Source organism: Ailuropoda melanoleuca, chromosome 3 (genome assembly GCF_002007445.2).
Source record: "Ailuropoda melanoleuca isolate Jingjing chromosome 3, ASM200744v2, whole genome shotgun sequence".
Lineage (NCBI taxonomy): Eukaryota > Metazoa > Chordata > Mammalia > Carnivora > Ursidae > Ailuropoda > Ailuropoda melanoleuca.
This window is the reverse complement of record NC_048220.1, coordinates 45478622-45500377: the sequence shown is the minus strand read 5'-3', so window position 1 is coordinate 45500377 and position 21756 is coordinate 45478622. Positions and strand designations below refer to the sequence as shown.

At 39.1% G+C, this 21756-nt stretch overlaps 1 protein-coding gene across 13 annotated transcripts in view; it reads right to left on the bottom strand.

Moving 5' to 3' along the window:
* Positions 1-21756, bottom strand: part of MAST4 (microtubule associated serine/threonine kinase family member 4) — a 546144-nt gene that overhangs the window by 49914 nt on the left and 474474 nt on the right. For all 13 annotated transcript variants that reach the window (XM_034656299.1, XM_034656301.1, XM_034656302.1 and 10 more), the window contains 5 exons: positions 16578-16735; positions 14476-14551; positions 12346-12555; positions 6594-6695; positions 3720-3852 (listed from right to left, as the gene is read on the bottom strand). In XM_034656299.1, coding sequence (XP_034512190.1) covers positions 3720-3852; positions 6594-6695; positions 12346-12555; positions 14476-14551; positions 16578-16735 — 679 coding nt within the window. The remainder of the gene's footprint in view (positions 1-3719; positions 3853-6593; positions 6696-12345; positions 12556-14475; positions 14552-16577; positions 16736-21756) is intronic.

Sequence of the window (21756 nt, the reverse complement as noted above, 5' to 3'; positions counted from 1 at the left end):
ACTAGACAAGAAGTAACTTCTTCAATCTTAAAAAAAAAATTTACTCTATACTTCAACGTACCCATGGGAAAATCTTAAATCAAAAATGGCAAGACCCAATAAAACTGACATTCTTGAAATTGTGCAGTACATGCCCTTCCCTGGAACCTCATTTCTCATGAACATCTAGATACTAGGTACTTCAGAGCGGGGCCTCCGCGTCAGCTAGTGGGACTGACCAGCCAACACAATCTTAGGGTTAGGAGGCGGGAGTGTGTGTGTGTCATTGACTGTGCTTATAGTTGGGTTCTCGAGAGAGAGGCACGTCTTCCCAGGCTCCGACAGGCATCGGAGATGCACTGACTCCAACTCAGAGATGATTCTCACCCTGTGGCGGAGTACTCCTCGTTCCATTCCTTCGCAGCCACTGAGTGATAGCCCCTGCCTAGTACGCGAAGAATTTGCCATTTGTCACAAAGGAAGTAGCAGTTGTTAAGAGGGGCTTCACAACGAAAAGATTTGGCAACACCACCGTGATCAGCACTTACTAGGGACCTTTCACCCTCAGGCTCTCCCCCACTGTAAGATGGGAATAATGTATTCATCTCTGGGAGTTTCTTGTAAGTATGATATAGGATATTCATGTAAGGCTCTCAGCATGTTGCCTAACAAAAATGAAATGTTCACTGAATATTGATGGTTATTTATGATTATTAGTTACATCCTGTAAAGTAGTCAATCTTGGGCTGGATGCCACATGCCTGACACCAGCTTAAGTACTATCCTGGTGGTCTAGTTAAAAGAGACAAAAGCAAAATAAAATTAAAAAAAAAGAGAAAAAGAAAAAGGCATTTAATTGCTCAGTCTATAATGGAATGCATCTCTGAGTCTATATAAGTAAATGAAGAAACCTAATTCATCTTATTGTTCATTTAAATTTTTCTATTTAAAGAAAAAAAGATGTTTAATTAAAAAAAAAGAACATGAAGGAATTCTCTCCAAAACTCTGATAGGTAGTTATCTCTGAGTGGTAAGATCACAGACACTTTACATTTCTTAATTTTTCATAACTGAACGTGCATACTAAGTTATATATATAATAACTTACATATAAGTTACAGTTTTTAGTTACCTATTTTTGTATGCATCTAAAACTAGTCCTTAGACTCTCATTTCATGTATTCATATTCTTATAAATATCATCCCCCTTTTCGGGAGAGATTACACATAAAAGATATGAAGCAAAACAACACTGGAGTGTTGTCTCTAGGTAAAAACCAACAAACTCCAGAATCTAAAATAACTAAAGATGGATACTAACTTTCCTAGTTTACCAGTAGGGGAAACTCAAGAATAAAAATGAGCTCAGCACAAACCAGTGCTTTCTTGGTGTCATTCAAGTGATGTCAACATCTTATATGACGAGTACTTTAGATTGGTGGACCGGGAGGTGAGCTAAAATGTAGTCAGTCGCAGGGACTCTCAAGGAAAGGACTGATTTTAATATTGTTTAAATAAAACAGCAACAGCAGCTAACAGTTATTATGCATTACTGCATCTTGGGGAGAGAGATGAACTCATTTAACCCTAAAAACAACTTCATAAATAGGTACCATTTCCCTGGTTTTATGGAAAGAACACTGAGGCACAAAGAGGCTCATTAATAGCATGGTCAAGGTCATGGCCCGCAGGGCTGGTGCCAGGGTGCAGACCTGGGCTTTTCCACTCTACACCCTCATCCCCAACCTTCAAAGGTCAGGTTGTAGGTCTGTTAGCACAGGTGTTGACAAGAAGGGGAAACAAATGTAGATCAGAGTCTATAATAATGGCATGTTAAGTGGTAACAAATAGATTAAAAGTCATCCTCAGATCTGAATCAAGAAAATGAAGTGTCAGGACTTAAAAATACAACTCCCAGGAATAAATTTGTATTACTAAACTCAAAAATTGTCAAAGATCACTATTGAGATTTTTTTAGAGTCTCTGTAAAGGTGCATAAATGGGCCTCAGATGATTCACCTGCCAAAGTTCAGCCCACAGTGATCTCTACTGCCAGGTTAAGAAAACTGTGAAGAGCTCACTTGCTCTACAGTTCAAGGGCTGAAACAACCTCAACTCTACCAGCGTGAACAGTCACTCTAATATACTTTGACAGCCTCCCCACTCCAATTATTTTCATAAAAAAACAAATTAAAAGATGGTTCTGTTTTAAATAGGATTTCTGCTAAATAACTATTATCTGGGAAATACATATTATTTGCAAGCAGGGAGTAGTAATGGAATGGAACCAGGAGTCAGCTTTTGAAGCAGGAAGCTAAGGCATCGTTTTGTAATGCCTGAAGAGATTTTTAAAACTCATCTAAATACCATTAAACATCTGCCCTTTTTATTTCATTGATTTAAACCATTTCTGAAGACTCATGATTCAAAAAGGTAAAGATAGTAATTTAAAAGCCATGGGGGAAAATCTCTCCCCAGGGAACTTTTCAGAAAAGCAGCCACCGGTCCCTGATAAGTGATGAATCTGTTGTGGTATTGCTTTCAGGACAGTATAAATTTATCTGGCATTATCTCCCAGGAACGCATGCATCATTTCACTGGAAGCAAAGATCCGATGGCCGTAAGAGCAAACAAAGTGGGGGCAACAGAGGAGCAGGGCAGGGAGCAGCAGGTCCCCTGGCTTTAGATGGGAAAAGAGCTGTGTCAACAGTTACCATCATTACAAACAATTTAGCAAGATAAATGCTGTTTGCAAATTCAATTTAATGAGCCAGGAAGAGGATTTTGAATGAAGGAGTCTCTGATTGTTTTTGACTCTTTTTAGGTAGTATGTAACTTAAGTGTTTTAAAGGACAAGCCAAACAATGATGAGCAGGGAATGCTGGGGGCAAGTGAGTAGTTTACTGATAATAGATTTTTTAAAAAAACACTAACAAGGTGCTTAGTCTTCTGTGTATTTAATAACATTAGACCTATAAGCTTTCAAAAACCCAGGGTGCCTGGGTGGCACAGTTGTTAAGCACTCTGCCTTTGGCTCAGGGCTTGATCCCAGAGTTCTGGGATCGAGTCCCACATCGGGCTCCTCTGCTAGGAGCCTGCTTCTCCCTCTCCCACTCCCCCTGCTTGTGTTCCCTCTCTCGCTGGCTGTCTCTGTCAAATAAGTAAATAACATCTTTAAAAAAAAAAAAAATTTCCCCCCACTGGCCTTCCTGTATATTATCATTTTTCATAATTTTTTTGTTACATGCAAAAATATACCTACCGACACTGCGCTTGATCTAAATCTATCATCAGTTGCATCACTCCCCGATTACTTTAAATGTCACTTTTAAATTAATTATAATTAATTTCTTTAGCAGCATCTTCAAAATTAGAAGTACACTTGAGAAGAACCCTACCGAGCTTCGCAAGAGAAAAATACTCAGAGAAGGCTGAAATCTAAACCCTTTCAGGACACCGTGGCATTGACAGGCTGACAGGCCTCTGGGATTTCAAGGCCTCTCCCCACATTCTAGGTACAACACAAAATGGGTCAGGTTCACCTGCTCTTTGGGACTCAACTTAGTGAGTTGTAAACCCCATAGTGAAGGGTTGCTTTTTTCTTCAAAGCACAACTGTCCTCAGATTTGTACTTTTCAACAGATAGAGTCAAATTATGTGGAAAAAGTAGACTTGCTAAGTTCTTGTCTGAAGTAACAGCACATAATCAAGTGAAAGGTCAGCCCAACCAAGGTACATACCTTCCAAAGGATCCTTATTGAGCCCCAACTGGCTGATGATGTATCTGGGAATGTCAGTTTTAATACCCTGTCCTTCTTTTGCATGGCCTTCTGCTGCTTCCAACAGGTAGTAAAATTCTTCAGGATCAAATTCCTAGCAGAAGACAAACACAGATGTATATTTATTTGAGCCAAAATTCTCTGAGGTTTTATTACATAAATTCCTCTCACAATAGAATTTGTTGGATATACGTGGTTGTGGGTTATTTATGCAGAAAGGAAGCAAATGACTTTTAAGAAGTATGTAATTTGTACTTCATATCTGAAGGCTTTCATATTCTAAGGCAATACATGTATGTCCTTGGTAACTCATATAGCGACCACTTCCAATTTCCTTGTAATGCAACTCTGAAGATATCTTATTGCTATCTTATCGAAAATGATGTCTAAAATTAAAGTTATGCCTTTTTAGTAAAATTTTAAAATCTGAAATCTCTCTCTCTCTCTTTTTTTTTTTTTTAGTTATTTATTTGACAGAGAGAGACAGCTAGAGCGAGAACACAGCAGGAGGAGTGGGTGAGAGAGAAGCAGGCTCCTCTCTGAGCAGGGAGTCCGATGCGGGGTTCAACCCCAGGACCCTGGGATCATGACCTGAGCCGAAGGCAGACGTTTAACAGCTAAGCTATCCTGGCACCCCTAAAATCCAAAATTGCATCCCGAAGATTCAATTTCTCTCTTTGCACAAACAGCCACAAAAAGAGTAATGCTAGAATACATATTCTCAAAGGTTTTGCAGGACACTCCATTAGTACAAAAGGGTGCAAAAGTATTTTTTAAAAAATATCAGAATTACCACTTTTTATCAGTACACTCTAAAATTAATATTCATGTAATGTGGAGATTAAGAAAGAAAAAGACAAAATTACAAAATTAATGCTTTTGATGACCTGTGTCTATTTTAAAATTCGGTAGCACATTTTGCCTATATATTTTACTTGCTTTGGCTGTTTGTTACTTCTAGGATGCAATAAAAATCTTTCGGGGGCGCCTGGGTGGCACAGCGTTTAAGCGTCTGCCTTCGGCTCAGGGCGTGATCCCGGCGTTATGGGATCGAGCCCCACATCAGGCTCCTCTGCTATGAGCCTGCTTCTTCCTCTCCCACTCCCCCCTTGTGTTCCCTCTCTCGCTGGCTGTCTCTATCTCTGTCAAATAAATAAATAAAATCTTAAAAAAAAAAAAAATCTTTCGGATTCCACCACCCTAAATGGATGCCATGGGTTTATTTATTGTATACAATTATGTTGCAGATTTAAACCACAGAGGCTATTTTCAGTTATATTTCCTAGATTTTTTCCCCTCAGGATGTTTCCCATTTTGGTTAATACCCCAGCTAGGCAACTTCAGAATATTAGCATTTCACCTGAGAATTACTCAAGGGTTTCTAAAGGCCATGTAAAAAAAAGCTCGCTGCAAATGAGTAAAGCCAAAACCAATGTATACACTCAGCGCCCCTTCTAGAAACCTACAACACAGCGCAGGCCTGAAACAGCAGGCCTAAGACCACTAGTTGGGAAATAATCCCTAAAACTCTAATCTCCAGTTTCATCTGAGCTTTAAATAGTGCTGAAAATAGCCACGTTTTCAATTCTACTTTTAAGTTCACTTGTTTCTATCCTTGAGAGGCTACACTTTTACTTTTTCTCTTCTGGTGAGCAGTGATTACTGAAAAAAGTCATTTCCACTTTTAAGGCAAGATTTTCTATTAGCATATCTGCTGCTGCCAGAGAAACAAGTTTTAGTGCTAAATGCTATTTTTTTCCCCAAATTAAACAAATGCAGGAAGTACAAGCATGTGGTGCATAATTCAAAAAGTACAATGGGAGACGCAGTACACAAATCAGACTTCCTTCTGCTTGCATTTGCCAGTCACACAGTTCTCCCAGAAGCATCCAGTGTATTTGTTCCCCTTTATCCTCCCAGAGACAATGCCAAATGGTGCTTTTGATTCTGTGGTTCTAAGGGTCCTGGCCACTAATGGGAACACCTACTCCACCATGCCCCTCCCTGTCTCCTCAAGATTTCCCCTCTCCCATGACTCACTATGCACTGGTACGTATTCATGGGACTGTGAACATTTCACTATTAAAAAAAGCTATGAATGTTAATCAAAATAAAGGCAAAATCCTAGCAATACTACCCTATACGTATATGTGTGAATGTATAATTCTGGCTAGCAGAACTGAAAAGTGAGTGTTGATACCACGTTAAGCCCCTTAAAACTATTCTTATGTTCAAAGCTTCATATTTGTTCACAGTGTGGACTGAAATTTCAACCAAAATTACAAGAAACAAAGATTTTAAAATAGGAAAATGATCAAGGACAATATAATTGGCAAAATGAACTCATCTCTGAAAGTCTCACTTCATCCAGTCTATTTGGGACCCTACTATACTCTCCAAAGTGGGCTGCCACCGAGCATCTATTTCTAACACACCACGTTTTAAGAACAGATACTAGTAACGGCAGGTTATGAGAAATCCTATCTCTGATTTCCCTCTCTCTGCATCTTGCCAATTCCAAAACAGGCCCAGCAAGTGTTTAAAATTACGTATCACACAGTAATGGTGCTGAGATAAGGTGAAGCCCATTAGTTCATGATGATCAGAATGTGATACGATTATCACTTAACACAGCACAAGTCCTAGAATTTTTACTTAAAACCAGAAAACAGAATCCCATGGGGATGTGCCATAAACATTCACAAGTTGGAGTTCCTGTTGACTCTTTGCATTTAACTCTGGTCTTTGAAGCCAAATGAAACTGGAGGTTTCCGAGGCTCACTGCTTTCCCACAGTTAATAATAAATAATGGAGGCCCCTCTAGGGGCAACTTACCAGGCACTCCAATAACCGAGCTGGGCGGGCAATCACAATTAGGATCTTTCGAACCAGTTGTTTAATAAACGCCAATTCTCCACTTTCTGAACGATTGTGAGCCTAAGAGAAAGCAATGAAAAGAAAGGTGAGACAGGGCTGCTCTAGTTAATGGAAAAGAAAACCAGCAAAGCACATATTTGCATAGATAATTGCAAATATGTGAAAATGGAGAGATCTAGAAAATACTTTTCAAAGACTGATAAGCGAACATTATCGTTCACAAATGGACGCCATTAAAGTTCTTTATCTACAAAACGGCTCTATTAGCTAAATTTCAATTGTAAAACTTTGATTTATTCTGTGTTAAAAATCAAACGTTAAAACTCTCAATGTGAAGCATGAGTGATGGAGAGATTAACAGATGATGACACATTAGGCACATGGTACACGTGGAGTGGGCGGCTGATAAGGAACCTTGATTTGCCAGATGTCGCAGAATGAAGTACGAAATGGCTAACACAGTGAACGGCTGCTTTTGTTATCTTTGGCATTTAGCACATTTATGAAATAGATTTTACATGGGCACCACAATTAGCCTATAAATTTGTTATTTTATAATGTGTAAGAAGTGTGCATTGCTTATTTCAAACGTTAGGGGGATAACCTTTATACTTGGACATATACATACAAATTTGGTTTCACATATTGAATAAATAATGCCTAGGCACTCAACTCAGTAAAATTTAACTGACTTTCTGCCTTTTTAAATTTTATGTTGTATGTTGCCTAATCAAGCACAAAAAAATATCCTGAGAATAAAACTCAGTTTGAGTCATTTTAATTTTCAATGATATTTTCTTGAAGAAATGAGGTAAATCTGTATCAAGGCAGACATAAAACCTAAGTTGTAAAAGTTTAACCATGTAAAATTCTATGCATGCTCACTCTAAGGCTGTCATAATTTTTAAATTGTTATGATTTACTTTCCTCTAAGGATTAAAAAAACATATCAAGAAGATACTGGTGTAACAGAATATGATTTCACAGACATACTAATAAACATTTGAAAACATCATTGAGGGTGCTTTATTCTAAGAACCAGCCCTCTCATGAAAAGAAGTGGCAAACCAAATCTGTGAAAAATGGTTAAACTTAGTAGTAACAGGTCTGCTGATTTTAGGCCATCAAATCAAAAGCAGCTTTCTAAAACGTAAGTACAGGAAATATATACAGGCAAAAGCAAAATAGCCCAACATTTCAAAGAAAAAAAAAACACAACACAGGTAAAAATGACTGCTGATGAATAATTGTGGAACAGAATGTATTCAAAGAAAACCAACTCAGAACAAAAACTATAGGTCCTAGGAACCAGCTGGGATGCTAGAACATATATAAGGAGATATACATCATATTTAAACTGTCTCTAAGTTTTCTTTCCAATTTTTGTTTTACACCGAGACTTTGGAAGATATAATGAATGCCAAGATACGCCTGTATGCCTTCTTTATAGCTTATTCTCAATCAAAACTAAACAGAAAATCTTAAAGATGAAGCAAAAAAAGCCACCCAACTTAGTGATTGATAATTTGGGCTACATAAAGAATTTCCTCTTACTGTAATATTTATGGCTTTATAAATTCAGGATTATAAAGAAAATCTAAAAAGCCTGAAAATGTTTTGCTGAACTCTTCAAAGAGAAACAAGAATTCTGTATCTTAAAAAATATTTAGACAGTTTAGATTATACAAATTCCATTTTAAAAACTGTAAAAATAATAGGTTCGTTCCTATTTCTTACATCTAAGAATTATCAGCTGTAACTAAGGCCAAAAGATACAATGGGTAATGTTAATTCAAATAATATTTTATCTACTAACATTATTGCGGAGGGAGTTCTGTTAAGACAACACCAAACAAAAATCACAGCACGAGAAGAGAGAGTTTCCAGGCTGCCAACAGCAGGCGCCAACACTAATGGATACTCTGTGTTTGTGTTTTAAGCATTGACTGCTATAAAAAATACTGAGACCCATATTTGAGTAGGTTATAGTTTCCTATGTATAGTATTTTCTTTGGCAAATACACCTAAGTGAGAAAACAAATGGAGACATAAAAGCATTCATCTGGAATTGACCTAGACTTCAGGACCTTAAAAAGGCATCAGTTAATCAAGCTGTTCAAAGCCACAGGGGGACCCTGTCTGGGTCCGCAAAAAATTGACAATGGGGAAAGTGGACAGGAGATATCCGACAGGCACACAATGTCACAGCTGGAAAGTGACAACAATTGCATCCTGGGGAAGGCAAAGGCAATTCCCACAATAAGGGCTCCATCTAGAAGGCACAGTTCCCCTGTGACTGTTTAGCTCCAAACTCTGGAAGGACACTGTCAATGTGAGTCTGAAGATTGTTTTAATTTTCCCACAAGGACTGACTGAAGAAAATATTTATCTGTGAAGATAAATAAGAAAACATTCCTATTCATACCCAAAAATGCTCTTCACACCACAAGTATACATGCTTCTCTGCTGAAGAGATGAATTTTCCTAAATACAAACATATATATATATATAGTCTAATTTCTTTGAGAAAGAGAGAGAGAGGGCATGCAAGGGGCAAGAAGAGGGAGAAAGAATCTTAAGCGGGCTCTCAGCCTGTGGAGCCCAACATAGGGCTACATCCCAGGACCCTGATATCTTGACCTGAGCTAAAATCAAGAGTTGGACGCTAACCAACTGAGCCACCCAGGCAACCTCAAATTCAATAATTTTTATCTATTATATGGTGCATTCACATGATTTTTGAAACCTAAGATTTTTTTTATAACTGCCATGAAACAATCTGCCAGGTATATTAGGCAGAAATAAAATTCAGTGTGTGTGTGGGTGCACTTTTTAAAAAAGATTTTATTTATTTATTTTAGAGATAGAGAAAATGAGCAGGAGGGAGGGGCAGAGGGAGAAGGACAAGCAGACTCCATGCTGAGCGCAGAGCCCAACTCGGGGCTGATCCCACAACCCCAAGAACATGTCCTGAGCCAAAATCAACAGTCAGATGCCCAAATGACTGACCCATCCAGGCACCCCATTGGGGGCGGATTTCAAAGTAAATAGCTTTGGATATTGATTCTATCCTTTTCAGAGAAAGCCTCTGAAGGAATGAAAAACACAGGACTAAACTAGTAATTATGGTAATACCCTGGCACAGAACTGTAATTACAGGAGTATCTCACAGAGGCTGACAACAGAGTTACTCTCTTATCTCTTATCTGCTTCTTCTGTTTAAAAATGTACCATTTGGGGCACTTGGGTGGTTCAGTTGGTTAAGCATCTGCCTTTGGCTCAGGTCATGATCTCAGAGTCCTGGGATCCAGCCATGTATTTGCGTTCGGGCTCCCTGCTCAATGGGAAGTCTGCTTTTCCCTCTGTGCCCTCCCTCACCTTGTGCTCTCTCTCTCTCTCTCTCTCTCTCTCTCAAATACATAAAATCTTTTAAAAAATACACCATTTAACAAATAATTTTCAAGATATTCTCACAGCAAGTAATACACATAGTGTTCCGAGCATTTTTTCAGGAGCTGATTTGATTAAACGAACAGCACAAGTGAATTATTTGATGATAAATAAAATATTCTGGCATGCATACATACATATCTTCTTTCTCCCTCCCTCCTTCCTTTCCTTCCATAGTTACTGAGGAAGCTAGTACCAGCCACAGTGCTAGGCACTGGAGAGTTCAAGGTGATTTGGATGAGATCCCTGTCCTTTCAAAGAGCCCTCTCATGCTGTTAAAGTGAAACCCCAAAACAGACCATTAACAATGCATTGTGCTCAACAGGCCATGTTAGGGTTTTTACCTGCAGGTGGAATGGAGCCATGAAGACTGTTAGATGTTCTTACAGCCTCACAGAAGCAAGAATTTGGGGGTTAGGATACTGCCTTGGTGGAAAGATACTCAATAGCCAGGCAGACACATGAATTTGAAATCTAAGACAGAGCTGCAGATCTGAGATACAGAATGGAAGCCATTAAAGCTCATGGGTCTTTAAGATAGCCAACAAGGTCCCCAGAGGGGAGGAGCAGTGGACCATGAATCAGATCACGGGAAAGCTAACTTTTAGAAAATGCAACTTAGAAGAGCCCTTGGAAGAAGCAGAGAAGAAACAGAGGTACTACGAATAAGAATATCTTGAAAGGAAAGGGGCTAGCAAGAGACAAAAAGAAAATTTTAGTATTGCTTAATATAATATTCTAGTCAAACAGGCTGCTCTGGGAAAATGTCCAGTGGAGATGACAGTAAGGAGGACAGTGGACTTCAGTGAGTTTAGTGAGAGGTCAGAAGCCATTCATTCAACAAGAGTTCTCCCATGTGTTAGACCTATTCTAGATGAAAAAAACAGACAAAATCGCTGCCCACACAGCCACTGTAGCTTATGCTGCTATCGGCCGTCTGTGATGACTTATTAACCATTTAGCAGCTCTTCCATTTTTACATTTCTTATACACCCAAATGGATGATCATTTTCCTATAAACTTATTTTCATTTTAATTTACAGGAGAATTGGTGCAAGACAAATTGGAAATGAACAACAAAAACCAAAACAATGTATTCACCACCCCTAAAATACGGGGAGAAACACTGCCTTAATGGACTACGATAGGTTGAAACAGGAGCAATGGGAACACAGTACAGAAAACTCTGCTGGGATGTTTGGATGGGAAAGAAAAGAAACAAAGTGGCTGCTGGTCAGAGAGAGATCTTCTCATCTCGCCAGGACCAAATTCAGTAGGGGCAAACACAGAGGAATTTCCAAAAAAACTAGGATGCTATTATTTTCCTTCAGGTCCACACAATTATTTATATATTCAGGCTTAGAGAAAACCACCTACGATCATGCTGACATGGGCATAACTTCTGCCCTATGAGGTAGAGAAATACAATACATCCAAATACATAAGCTAAATAGGTTTTACTTGTGGGCTGTGGCTGATCAATTTCGGTCGCAAGAGCAATATATGCACTAATTGCATTCCACCAGACACATTCCTTCCTGTCCTGGGTGTTATCAGGAGCTAAGCATTCAAGTGTTAGGCTCAGGCAGGTCCTGTGTTTATCTGTCTTTTGGAAATTGGATATTTTGTTAGAAGAGGAACTGACCCTAATGAAAATATAAGTTACCATTTACTACCCACTAGCACGTGCAGGTTAATTAATAGGACAGAGGCCTGGAAGAAGCCAGCCATTTTCCATTTAGCTTCTCTAGATATTAGACCTAGATAGCATCATCAAATAACACACATGCTCTCAGGCAATTTATAACTTTATGGTTGGGGTGGGGGGAAAATCACTGCCTCAAAATCCTTCGCAATCCACTTATCCCAAAGCCATAGATTGTTGGGTCCCGAGGTTCCTGCAAAGGTTATTACATTAACTTTCTATTACTATAAATGATGACGACCATCAATTTATAGCAAGTAGCAATCAGTTTTTTCTTCTTTGCTTCCCTGGAATATGAACTCTAGTTTTTTCTTCTTCGCTTCCCTGGAATATGAACTCTAGTTTTTTCTTCTTCACTTCCTGGAATATGAACTCTAGTTTTTTCTTCTTTGCTTCCCTGGAATATGAACTCTAGTTTTTTCTTCTTTGCTTCCCTGGAATAGGAACTCTATCTCATGGTTAAAACATGGAAGCAAACGCACTCGTGAAATCTTTTCTTTTTTCGGGGGAAAAGCAAAACAAATCAGAAAACTTTATACGGTATGTGGTTCATACCTCTTGTAGCAATTTATCTAATTTGTGCTGTAATTCAAGGAAGTATCGTGAGGTGATGAGACCCTGGTGGGATTTATCCAAGCAATCTCGAGCCAGTTCAATAATCTGATGGTGAGTGAAACTAAGCACTCCATCTGCTAGAGGAAGAACGTGGTCAGGGGAGTAGCTGGTGATAATTTCCTTCAGACGTTCCTCCATCTGAGCCGTAGCCTATTTAGAGAAGACATGTGCACACAGATGAAATACAACAAAACATACATATGGACAATCATCACATTTATCTGGCATTTTCAGAGACCTCCACAAATTATGAAATAAAATTCTCGAAACTAATGGTGTATACATAATGTCCTTACATATTTGTCAAAACCCACAGAATGTATACCACCAGGAGTGAGCCTTAAATGGTAACTATGGACTTTGGGTGATTATGAGGTGTCAAGGCACATTCATCGATTGTTAAATGGACCGCTCTGGTGAGGGATGTTCATGGGAGGAGGGTTTGTGGGTGGGTGTGCTGGCATGTGTGGGGGTGAGCTGGGGGGGCATGGTCAGAGGGTATATGGGAATTCTCGGTACTTTCAGTTCGATTTTGTTGAGCCTAAAACTGCTCTAAAAAAAAGTCTATTAAAATTTTTTTTATTTAAATTCAACTTAATTAACATATACTGTAATGTTAGTTTCAGAGGCAGAATTGAGTGATTCATCAGTTGCATATAACACCCAGTTGCTCATTTAAAGGCTACTTTTTTTTTTTAAAGCAGCAACAGCAGCCTAATCACATGGAAGAAAGATTTGAGGTATATAAGGGAGACGGACCATCCTAGGGTGAAAATTATTTTTTTTTCTATCCTATCAAATATAAAATAGTCTACGTAAGCTTCTTCAAATAAGCCGAACAATACTGTGCATTGTTATGCTTTCATTTTAGATCTCGGGCTCTTTCTTCAGATAAGATGCTCAAAACTATCGTTGTCTTTACCTACTCAGCACTCGGGACTGTTGCTGGAATCCCACAGGCGCGCCAAGAGTTGTTTTGTTCAGTAGGTTCTAACGTACCAGGAACATACTTACCCTTCTCTCAAAAAGCTACATCTTGTGCGAAAGGCCACGGAGATTCCTTGGGTACCTATATCGAAAATCTCCTTTCCAACTTTGATTTCATTCTCTGTGACGCCCTAGTGCCTAATCGGTATCTGCTGCTTATATTAACTGTCTATGCGGGGGAGGAGGGCCCCTCTGCCTCCTGCTTCTCTCCAAGATCCTAACCAGCAGTAACTACACAGAGTCAGGACCTATTTCCCTGGTGAACAAGGGACATGTAATTAATAGCTAAGACGGCTTTAATCAATGACATCCATGTTGGGTTCATTACAAATAATAAGTACTCTACTCGTGATTTATGAAACCAGAGACTTCCTTTCGTTTTCTTGCCTAGGGCTACACAGGAACAGGAACACGATGGAAAGGCTGTCTCCTCCTGAATGTGTAGGAACACCCGGGGAAAGGCTGTGGAAAGCAGGTGACTGGAAGTGTGCAATGGCAGGTTTTTGCAGCCAGGCCGTCTGTCAACGACTCTTCAGCAAGTCCTCTCTGGCTCAGCGTGAATTCCCTTTGCCAGTCTACTGGGGTACACTGCAACTGTCCCTTCCCTTCTAAAGTAACAGGGTTAGACATATAATTGCTGAAGAGATAGGAAGTCACAGAAAAGAAAAACAAGGGGGTTTTTTTTGTTTGTTTGTTTTAAGTAAAAAGACGATCGTCACATACCCACTCTACAGGCTTCTAAGGGAGGAAAACGGTTGCTGCCTGACGGAGCCCGTGGGTGTGGAGGCTCCCTCTCCCTGGGGCACCTCATCAGGCCCACCCAATGGGTGGGGCAACCATCAGAATTTGCTGTAGAGGCCGTTTAGCACACAGAGAGTGTGGCTAGTCCTCAGCCAATTAAGAAAAAAAATGTTGAGCGATTTTACCTTTCTTAGAAGCTGCGGGGGTGTTCTACACGAGTCTAACTCATTACTACTGGACTGGACCATCGCTTTCCATAACAAAACCCCCTTACAGATGCTATGCCCAAGCCCAAGCTGCCTGTTCCTTTAGATGCTAGGCATCTTCAATTCAATTCATTACCTTCGGGAACCTTTCTTTGTAGACATGGTTCATCATAATTATTTCATGGTCACAGCAGGCGGGAGAACGTCCAGGGCTGCAAGCAAAGCAAATTACCCTTTTAAACTTGCCTCAGCATGAAATGAAAATAAGCTTTTTATTTATAAACAATTGGGTGGATCAAAAGTACTATACAACCTTTGTAAGAAAAGTGTATTAAGTAATAAACTACAAAATCAGTCATTAGTACATACATAAATACCCACAAATACTGACACCCTGAATAGGATTCAAAAAGGAAGCTCTAGACATGAAATGCCACAAAATAACTACAGGTACAATATAAAACTAGCTCAGAAATGTTCTTAAATTGAGATTATATTCTGTATGTAGAATGCATTTCTCTAGTTCTGGAAACCAATTAACGGATTGCAATATAAAACAAAAAAGGATCGTTACAAACAGCAACATCTAGGACACACTGAACAGTATAATTTCACACTTTTATCCTACACCTGCGCTCTGCCACGTACCACTGAAGAGGTCTGAGCGTCTTCCACGGCACAAGTGTCGCCACTGAAATCCATTTTCTGGCCTAGCGAAGATTTATTTGGGGTGCTGAGGTAAGCATTACATCCGATATGAAACAGAGGCACGTAACTGTGCTGTGCCTTTATTTCAATAGTAGGTTCATATTTCTTCCTAGTGTTACAGAGTTACGCAACTTCAGTGCGAGTGTTTACATTTCTGGGAGAACACAGCCTGTGCTAGATATCCAAGGAACTCCCTTCATAAAACCATAAAATGGGCACCCATGTGGTAAAATATAATGCCCCTAAATAAATTCATACAACTGACCTTTTATTCCTTAACTCAAAATAATAACACATTCCCAAATTATGCAATGTGGCTACATTTACTATCAGTTTATTATACTAAATAAAAAAGGTACAAAGAGGGGGGCACCTGGCTGGCTCAGTCAGTAGAACATGAGACTCTTGGTCCTGGGGTCATGAGTTTGAGCCCCATGTTGGGTGTAGAGTTTACTTAAAAAAAGAAAAAAGGTACAAAGGGGAAAACCCTCCTCAGTAAATTTTGATATTCAACTGAGCACCTGACAAACTGTTTTTACAGTAAAATCTTACACAGGAAAGTACACCAGTTCTACAGCACCAAGATTTCATACTGTGGAGATGGACTTGAGCATCCTGCAGAGAAGGACTGCTACTCCCAGCGGCTGTGACTGCAGAAGCCGTCAGCCAGCAGTCCATTCAAAGATGGCCTCAGTTCTCGTCACCTCACCCAGGCCATGTCCTTCCCTGGGAACCACACTTGGTGACTGAGGTAGGGGTAAAAAGTAAGGGCCATTTGGCACAGAGAGACAACTCTGAAGGTCATGACATCCGGAGAGCTCCCTGTGGAGTCGGCTGTGTGGCAGCTAGGTTTCTTTCTGCCCAAGTCAGCTTGCTTGCCTTCCTTACATGGTATAAATCCTGAGCTACTCCCTAATAAACATCCTGAACACAAATCTGTTTTAGAGTCCACATCCTAAAAAAAAACAAAAAGAAACCCCATAAAAAACCTGTAAGACAAATCTATCTCTCCACATATATCTGGCCCTACTCAATGTCAAAATTTAAGGGACACAAACTCCTAACAATTTATTCATAAGCTTGAAACAAGTAAAACTCATGAAGGGAAGAAAGATGAAAAATCTGGGTGAACTTTTATAATGTGGGATCTGAATGAAAATCCTTTTCTTTTTGCTGTCCTTCCTTTTTAGCCAAGCTTACCCCTCTTAAAACAAGAACATTAAGTGCTCCTGCACCATGATCGGGTCGTCTTGAAATTTCCAATGACAAGAAGGTTTTACAGGAGATCCCTTTAGGTCCTCGTGATTATTGCTACTACCCCAATTAACAAATCGAGAGAATTTAAATGAAAAATAGTACGATGCCTTTCAGTGGTAATTAACAATATCATGTAGAGATGGGGAAAATCACACTATATTTGGGGTAGTTCATAAGTCAATTAACACGTAGATGAGTTGGAGGATCAAAACGCTTCCCTCAAAATGGTTAAAAACAGATTATTCAATACATTTTTCAATCAGGTCCACCCACCTCAGGCTTCGGGAACGGGGGCGCATGGGCGTGTTCCTGCATCTGTTTTCCGTGGCAATGCTTTCGGTAGTACAAAAATGTTTCGACAGGAAGTGCAATTCATCTGGCGTTGGCTGGTAGGGTAACTGATGCAGCTTCTCCTGGGAGGAAGAGGAGGACTACAACAAACCACAGTGAGGTTAGGGGACCATCTTAGAAAGACAGACTTCAAGGGAATTCGCGATCAAAGCAGTGAACCTGGGTGGCATCACCATTTTACATTGTTTCCCTTTCATGTTATAATGACAATAACTAGTATCTAAATGTATGCCCTTGCTGCTTTCAATGTGAGGCCGAAATGCCTTCCACATTGCATATTATTTGTCTTTAGGACCCTTTCCCAAAAGATGGTTTCCTCTCTTATAGAAAACCCTGGCTATGAAAATGGGGAGATCTTGCTCAAAGCCAAGGCAAAAAAGTGACCCCTGGAGAATCTGGGGGCATGAAATGACAGATTAGCTCTCAACTGAGCATGGTACCTCGCTGGGGCCACTGCTCACAATGAAACACTGTGACTCTCAGGTGAGTAACAGAAAATGAATTTTATGATGTGTGATCATAAATAAGGTAATGAGATCTTCCTTTACAAAGCATGTCGTCCTTTGATACATCGGTATGTGCCTTCGGTAAAAAGGGGAAGAGATGAAGATACTTTTCTCACTAATGTCATTGTTTTAAAAATTGGATTTTTTCTCCCTTTTCCCTTTGGCTAAGACTCTCCCTCTCCCTCTTTTTAAAGCAGCTTCAGTGGTGGTGAGTTTTTTTTTTTTTAATTCCTTACATATAGATTTGTTTTTTGAAAAATGTCACTTAATACTTAGAGTAAGGTAATGTAGAAGTGAATAACTAAATAACACTGTTTTTAATCAATCTGAGAAACAGAACTATAAAGCAAACAGACTTTTTGTTTTTACTGGAAGGTAAACTCTACAAGCAATTCTAACAAAAGAGATTGAGAAATTTTTGAGCAAGAGAATCATGATTAGAATAAGCATATTTGTAAAGGTAACACTCATCTGAAATCTCAGTTTTAGCAGGCTTTTTTTTTTTTTAAAGTTGTCATTAGTTTAACAATAAATACACTTCATAAACACTGAAGCATCCAATGTAGGAACACTAGAAATTAATGACTAAAGCTTAAAAATACTCTCATACCCTGAAATTATAAAACACCTTATAAGTACATACTGAGACAAAGAGAAATTTTTTATAAGGTAATGAGATTGTTTTATAAGCCATAAAAATGAGAACGCTACTGGAAAGACTTATGAGATAAACCAAATCGCTATTCAAAAGGTATAAACACAGTCTTAAAGACTTCTCACTGTGAAAAAAACAAATAAAGCACGAACTAAGTCAATTCAAGCAATCAGGAAAAGAATAATAAAATCACTGTAAGCAGGAGAGAAGCAGTAATGATAAAAGTGAAGATAAGGAAATTAGCTAATAAAAAAACAGAATTAAGGATCTGTACATAGCTCAGAGAAAAATCAATGTCCACAGCTCTGTATCCAAGATTTCAAAACCCTAAGACCCAGAAGTTTATTTGTAAGTTTACAGTAATCCCTTTGAAGGCACAGCATCAAGTGAACTGATAGAAAGCTATTTAAAAGATGTACTCAATCCACTCAGTGTGAATGTTGATTCAGGCTGCTGTAGAAATATTAATATATTTGATTATGAGCTCCTGGCCCGGGTGCTGCTGGGCTGTTGTGCACAGTACAGGGATTGCATTACCTTTCTAAAATAAGAAAATTAATTCTAAAACACACTGGGCTCTAGAGTTTCACGTAAGTGTCATGGGCCTGTACTGGCATGGAAATGACACCAAGCGACTTCAGGAGGGTGGGTTCCCTCTATGGAGGGAAGAAGCAGAAAGGGACTGGATGGGCAAGGCTTTACTTGTATCTTTAACATTTATTAAACAAAATATTTTAAAAACAGCCCATACCAAATGTAACAAAACCTTAGCAAGTGGTGACTCTGAAGGGAAAATTTTGTGGTTCTACCATATATACAGTCCAGGACGAAACTGTATAAGGAATGTACCCCAGGTTTACTGCTGGGGAATGTGGCGAAATGAGCAATGCAGTGGTGTTCAGTGTTCTAACCTTAACACTACTAAAGAAACAAGGAGGCAAGGAGCTCCTCTGGGGAGAGAGCCTCTTTCATCTCAGTTGGAACAAGCAAGGTAAAATGGGATGAGGGTGATACCATATCCAAGTGACAAAGGATGGGTTTCTGGCACTGGGGACAACTGTAGGCCAGCAAAATGGCCCCAGGCATTCAAAAGGTACCATAGGGCCCCAAAAGGGAGATGATATTGGACAATCAAAAAATCCAACATTAGGTTTTAGCAGAGATCAGGGACTCACTCAGGGAAGAACTTTTTGCAGCCAGTGAGAACTGCAGGACAGCAGAGGTGCAGGCCTGCCCAAGACTGCACCCCAATTGCAAAGTCCCCTCCACCGGTCAAAGTGGCCGGGAGTACCACTCTGGGGAGAGCTTTGATAATTTGTTCGGGAGTTTCTCAATAAACTGTGTTTGATTACTTTATATTTCTAGCATATTCTCTAAGTGTGGTGTCAGGTCTCATCACCGAACTGGTCTGCACATGACTTTTGATAGTGTCATAAATCAAATTCACATTAAAAAAGTAGAGAGTTACATTAAAAAAAAAAAAAAAAGCTGTACAAGACTTCCCCAAACCTGTTCTGAATAATGTATCATTTAGTCTCTCCAGATAACCATTTTGCAACAGACAATACTCACATGAATGAGTAATTTTCTACTGGTTACTAAATGTAGTATCATTTTATAGTCATACCTCACATATTTATAGGTATTTATATGCTTATTTCCCTTCCCTCAGCAGAAAATAATCTGTTAAGAAATATGGGAGAATGTCCTCCTACTGCTGCAGTTCCACATTACTTATTTTAAAATTAAAAGTTATAATCTCAATATTATCTTAGAAAATTTCCCCATAGATTAATTTTAATGGCAAAATTTGGAGTTGAAAGAAGTTGCAATACTAAATATTTTCTGGAAGGATTGATTAACTTCCTATGACCAAATCTTTTCAATTTCAAAATGTAGCATTTTTAACACTTGCTAATTTTATAGGTGCATATATCCCAAGGATAAAGACATAATGTTTACATTTCAGCAGAAGTAGTTCTGGAATTCAGCTAACAACACAATTACCTGTCAAACTTAAGCTATATTTTCAAAGTGTTCGTAATTTTGTGCTCTGTATGTTTACTTTTAAAGAATATCTAAAATGCATTTCCGATTGGCTAAATGACTAACAGTTAACCCACACAACAAAAATCTGAGAGTGCCTCAGACCACATTTAGAAAAGAAGAAAATGAGGGGCACCCAGCTGGCTTAGTCAGGGGAACATGTAACTCTTGATTTCAGGGTCATGAGTTCAAGCTTCACATTGGGCATAGTGATTACTTAAAGATAAAATAAAATATAATACATATTTTTTAAAAATAAAGAAGAAAATATAACTACTAAGAAGTTTTGTGCAAATTTTGCCCCACTATGTAAAGGACAAGAACCCCAAAACACTGAGGGAAATGAAAAGTAGCTTTTCAAATTTTCACTCATTATTTTTTATCAAAAACCAATAGGGAGAACACATAACTGAATTTTTTATGCATGGAGCACCTACACTTCAAACACTTAACAGTTCCTTGTGTCTTCTGGCACAAAGTAATTTTGAAAGCTAAAATTTTAGGGGTGCCTGGATGACTCAGGTCATGATCTCAGGGTCCTGGGATCGAGTCCCAGCTTGGGCTCCCTGCTCAGCTCGAAGCCTGCTTCTGCCTGCCACTCTGCCTGCTTGTGTTCTCTCTCTCTCTCTCCCCCTGTCAAATAAATAAATAAAATCTTTAAAGAAAATTTTATTTTGAAGGAAAAAGGAGAAACATGAGGTCAACAATTGTATGTACGACATTCTTTAATAAACACTTAAGAGAAAGCTAAAAGCTACCTTACCTCTGGTCAGCAGCTGTTGGTTAGAAACACAGCAAATGCGTGTGTGTGTGTGTGTGTGTGTGTGTGTGTGTGTGTGTGACTAAAAACGGTCTCAGGTGGCTTCTTCCTTAAACACATAAGGAAGTTAAGGATGGTGATAATTTCATTGTGACAGATGGCCGGGTCATGTTTATTAATTAAAATATTTATTTTAAGAAAAACCATGTAAATTCTTTAAAAAGAGCCAAGAGCCTGGAGTCTAGACCTTACTGTATTCTCAGAGAAAGGAGGGAGTTGGTCAAAGCCCCTCAGTGCATTCTCTGCGTCTTACATTTCTTTTTTTTTTTTTTAAGATTTTATTTGTTTATTTATTTGACACAGAGAGAGAGACAGCCAGTGAGAAAGGAAACACAAGCAGGGGGAGTGGGAGAGGAAGAAGCAGGATCCCAGTGGAGGAGCCTGATGCGGGGCTCGATCCCAGAATGCTGGGATCATGCCCTGAGCCGAAGGCAGATGCTTAATGACTGAGCCACCCAGGCATCCCACATGTCTTACATTTCTGAAAAATAAAGTGAAAACAACAGTAGCAATTGCATGACACAGTGTGTTGCTGGGATTAAACAAAGACTACAACGCACTGGAAGGAGTCAGGCTAATGTCTCCACATAATAAATATTTCTACAACAGCTGGTTTTTAAAATTATTTGTACCAAATGAAGTCTGATTCTATGTAACTCACTCTTTTTGAAGAGATTGGCTTTTTAAAATGGTGTATGATTTATTAGTTAGAGATGGAAAGATCTTGCACTCTCCTCAATTTTTCTTGCAAGAGTCAAATCACTGTACCCAAATGACAATAAAACTTAACTGAAGGGCAAAGCAAGGTCCCAGAGCTGAAATGAACAAGAATCTGGAGACAAGAACTTCCCTGAAAATCTGTAGGAGAACAATACTTAAATTTCAGAAAGTTACCCTTGTTTTTCTTTTTGGTCAATCAGTTTTAGCATTCTTTTTCACACTGGAATTATCTACGTTTTCAACATCTAACATCAACCAATGGCCAGTGATGGTTCTGGACACAGCAGTCTAGCATGGCTTCACTGTTTTTTAGTGACAGTTTTATCCGCTGAAACCATTCATGAGTTTGAAGCA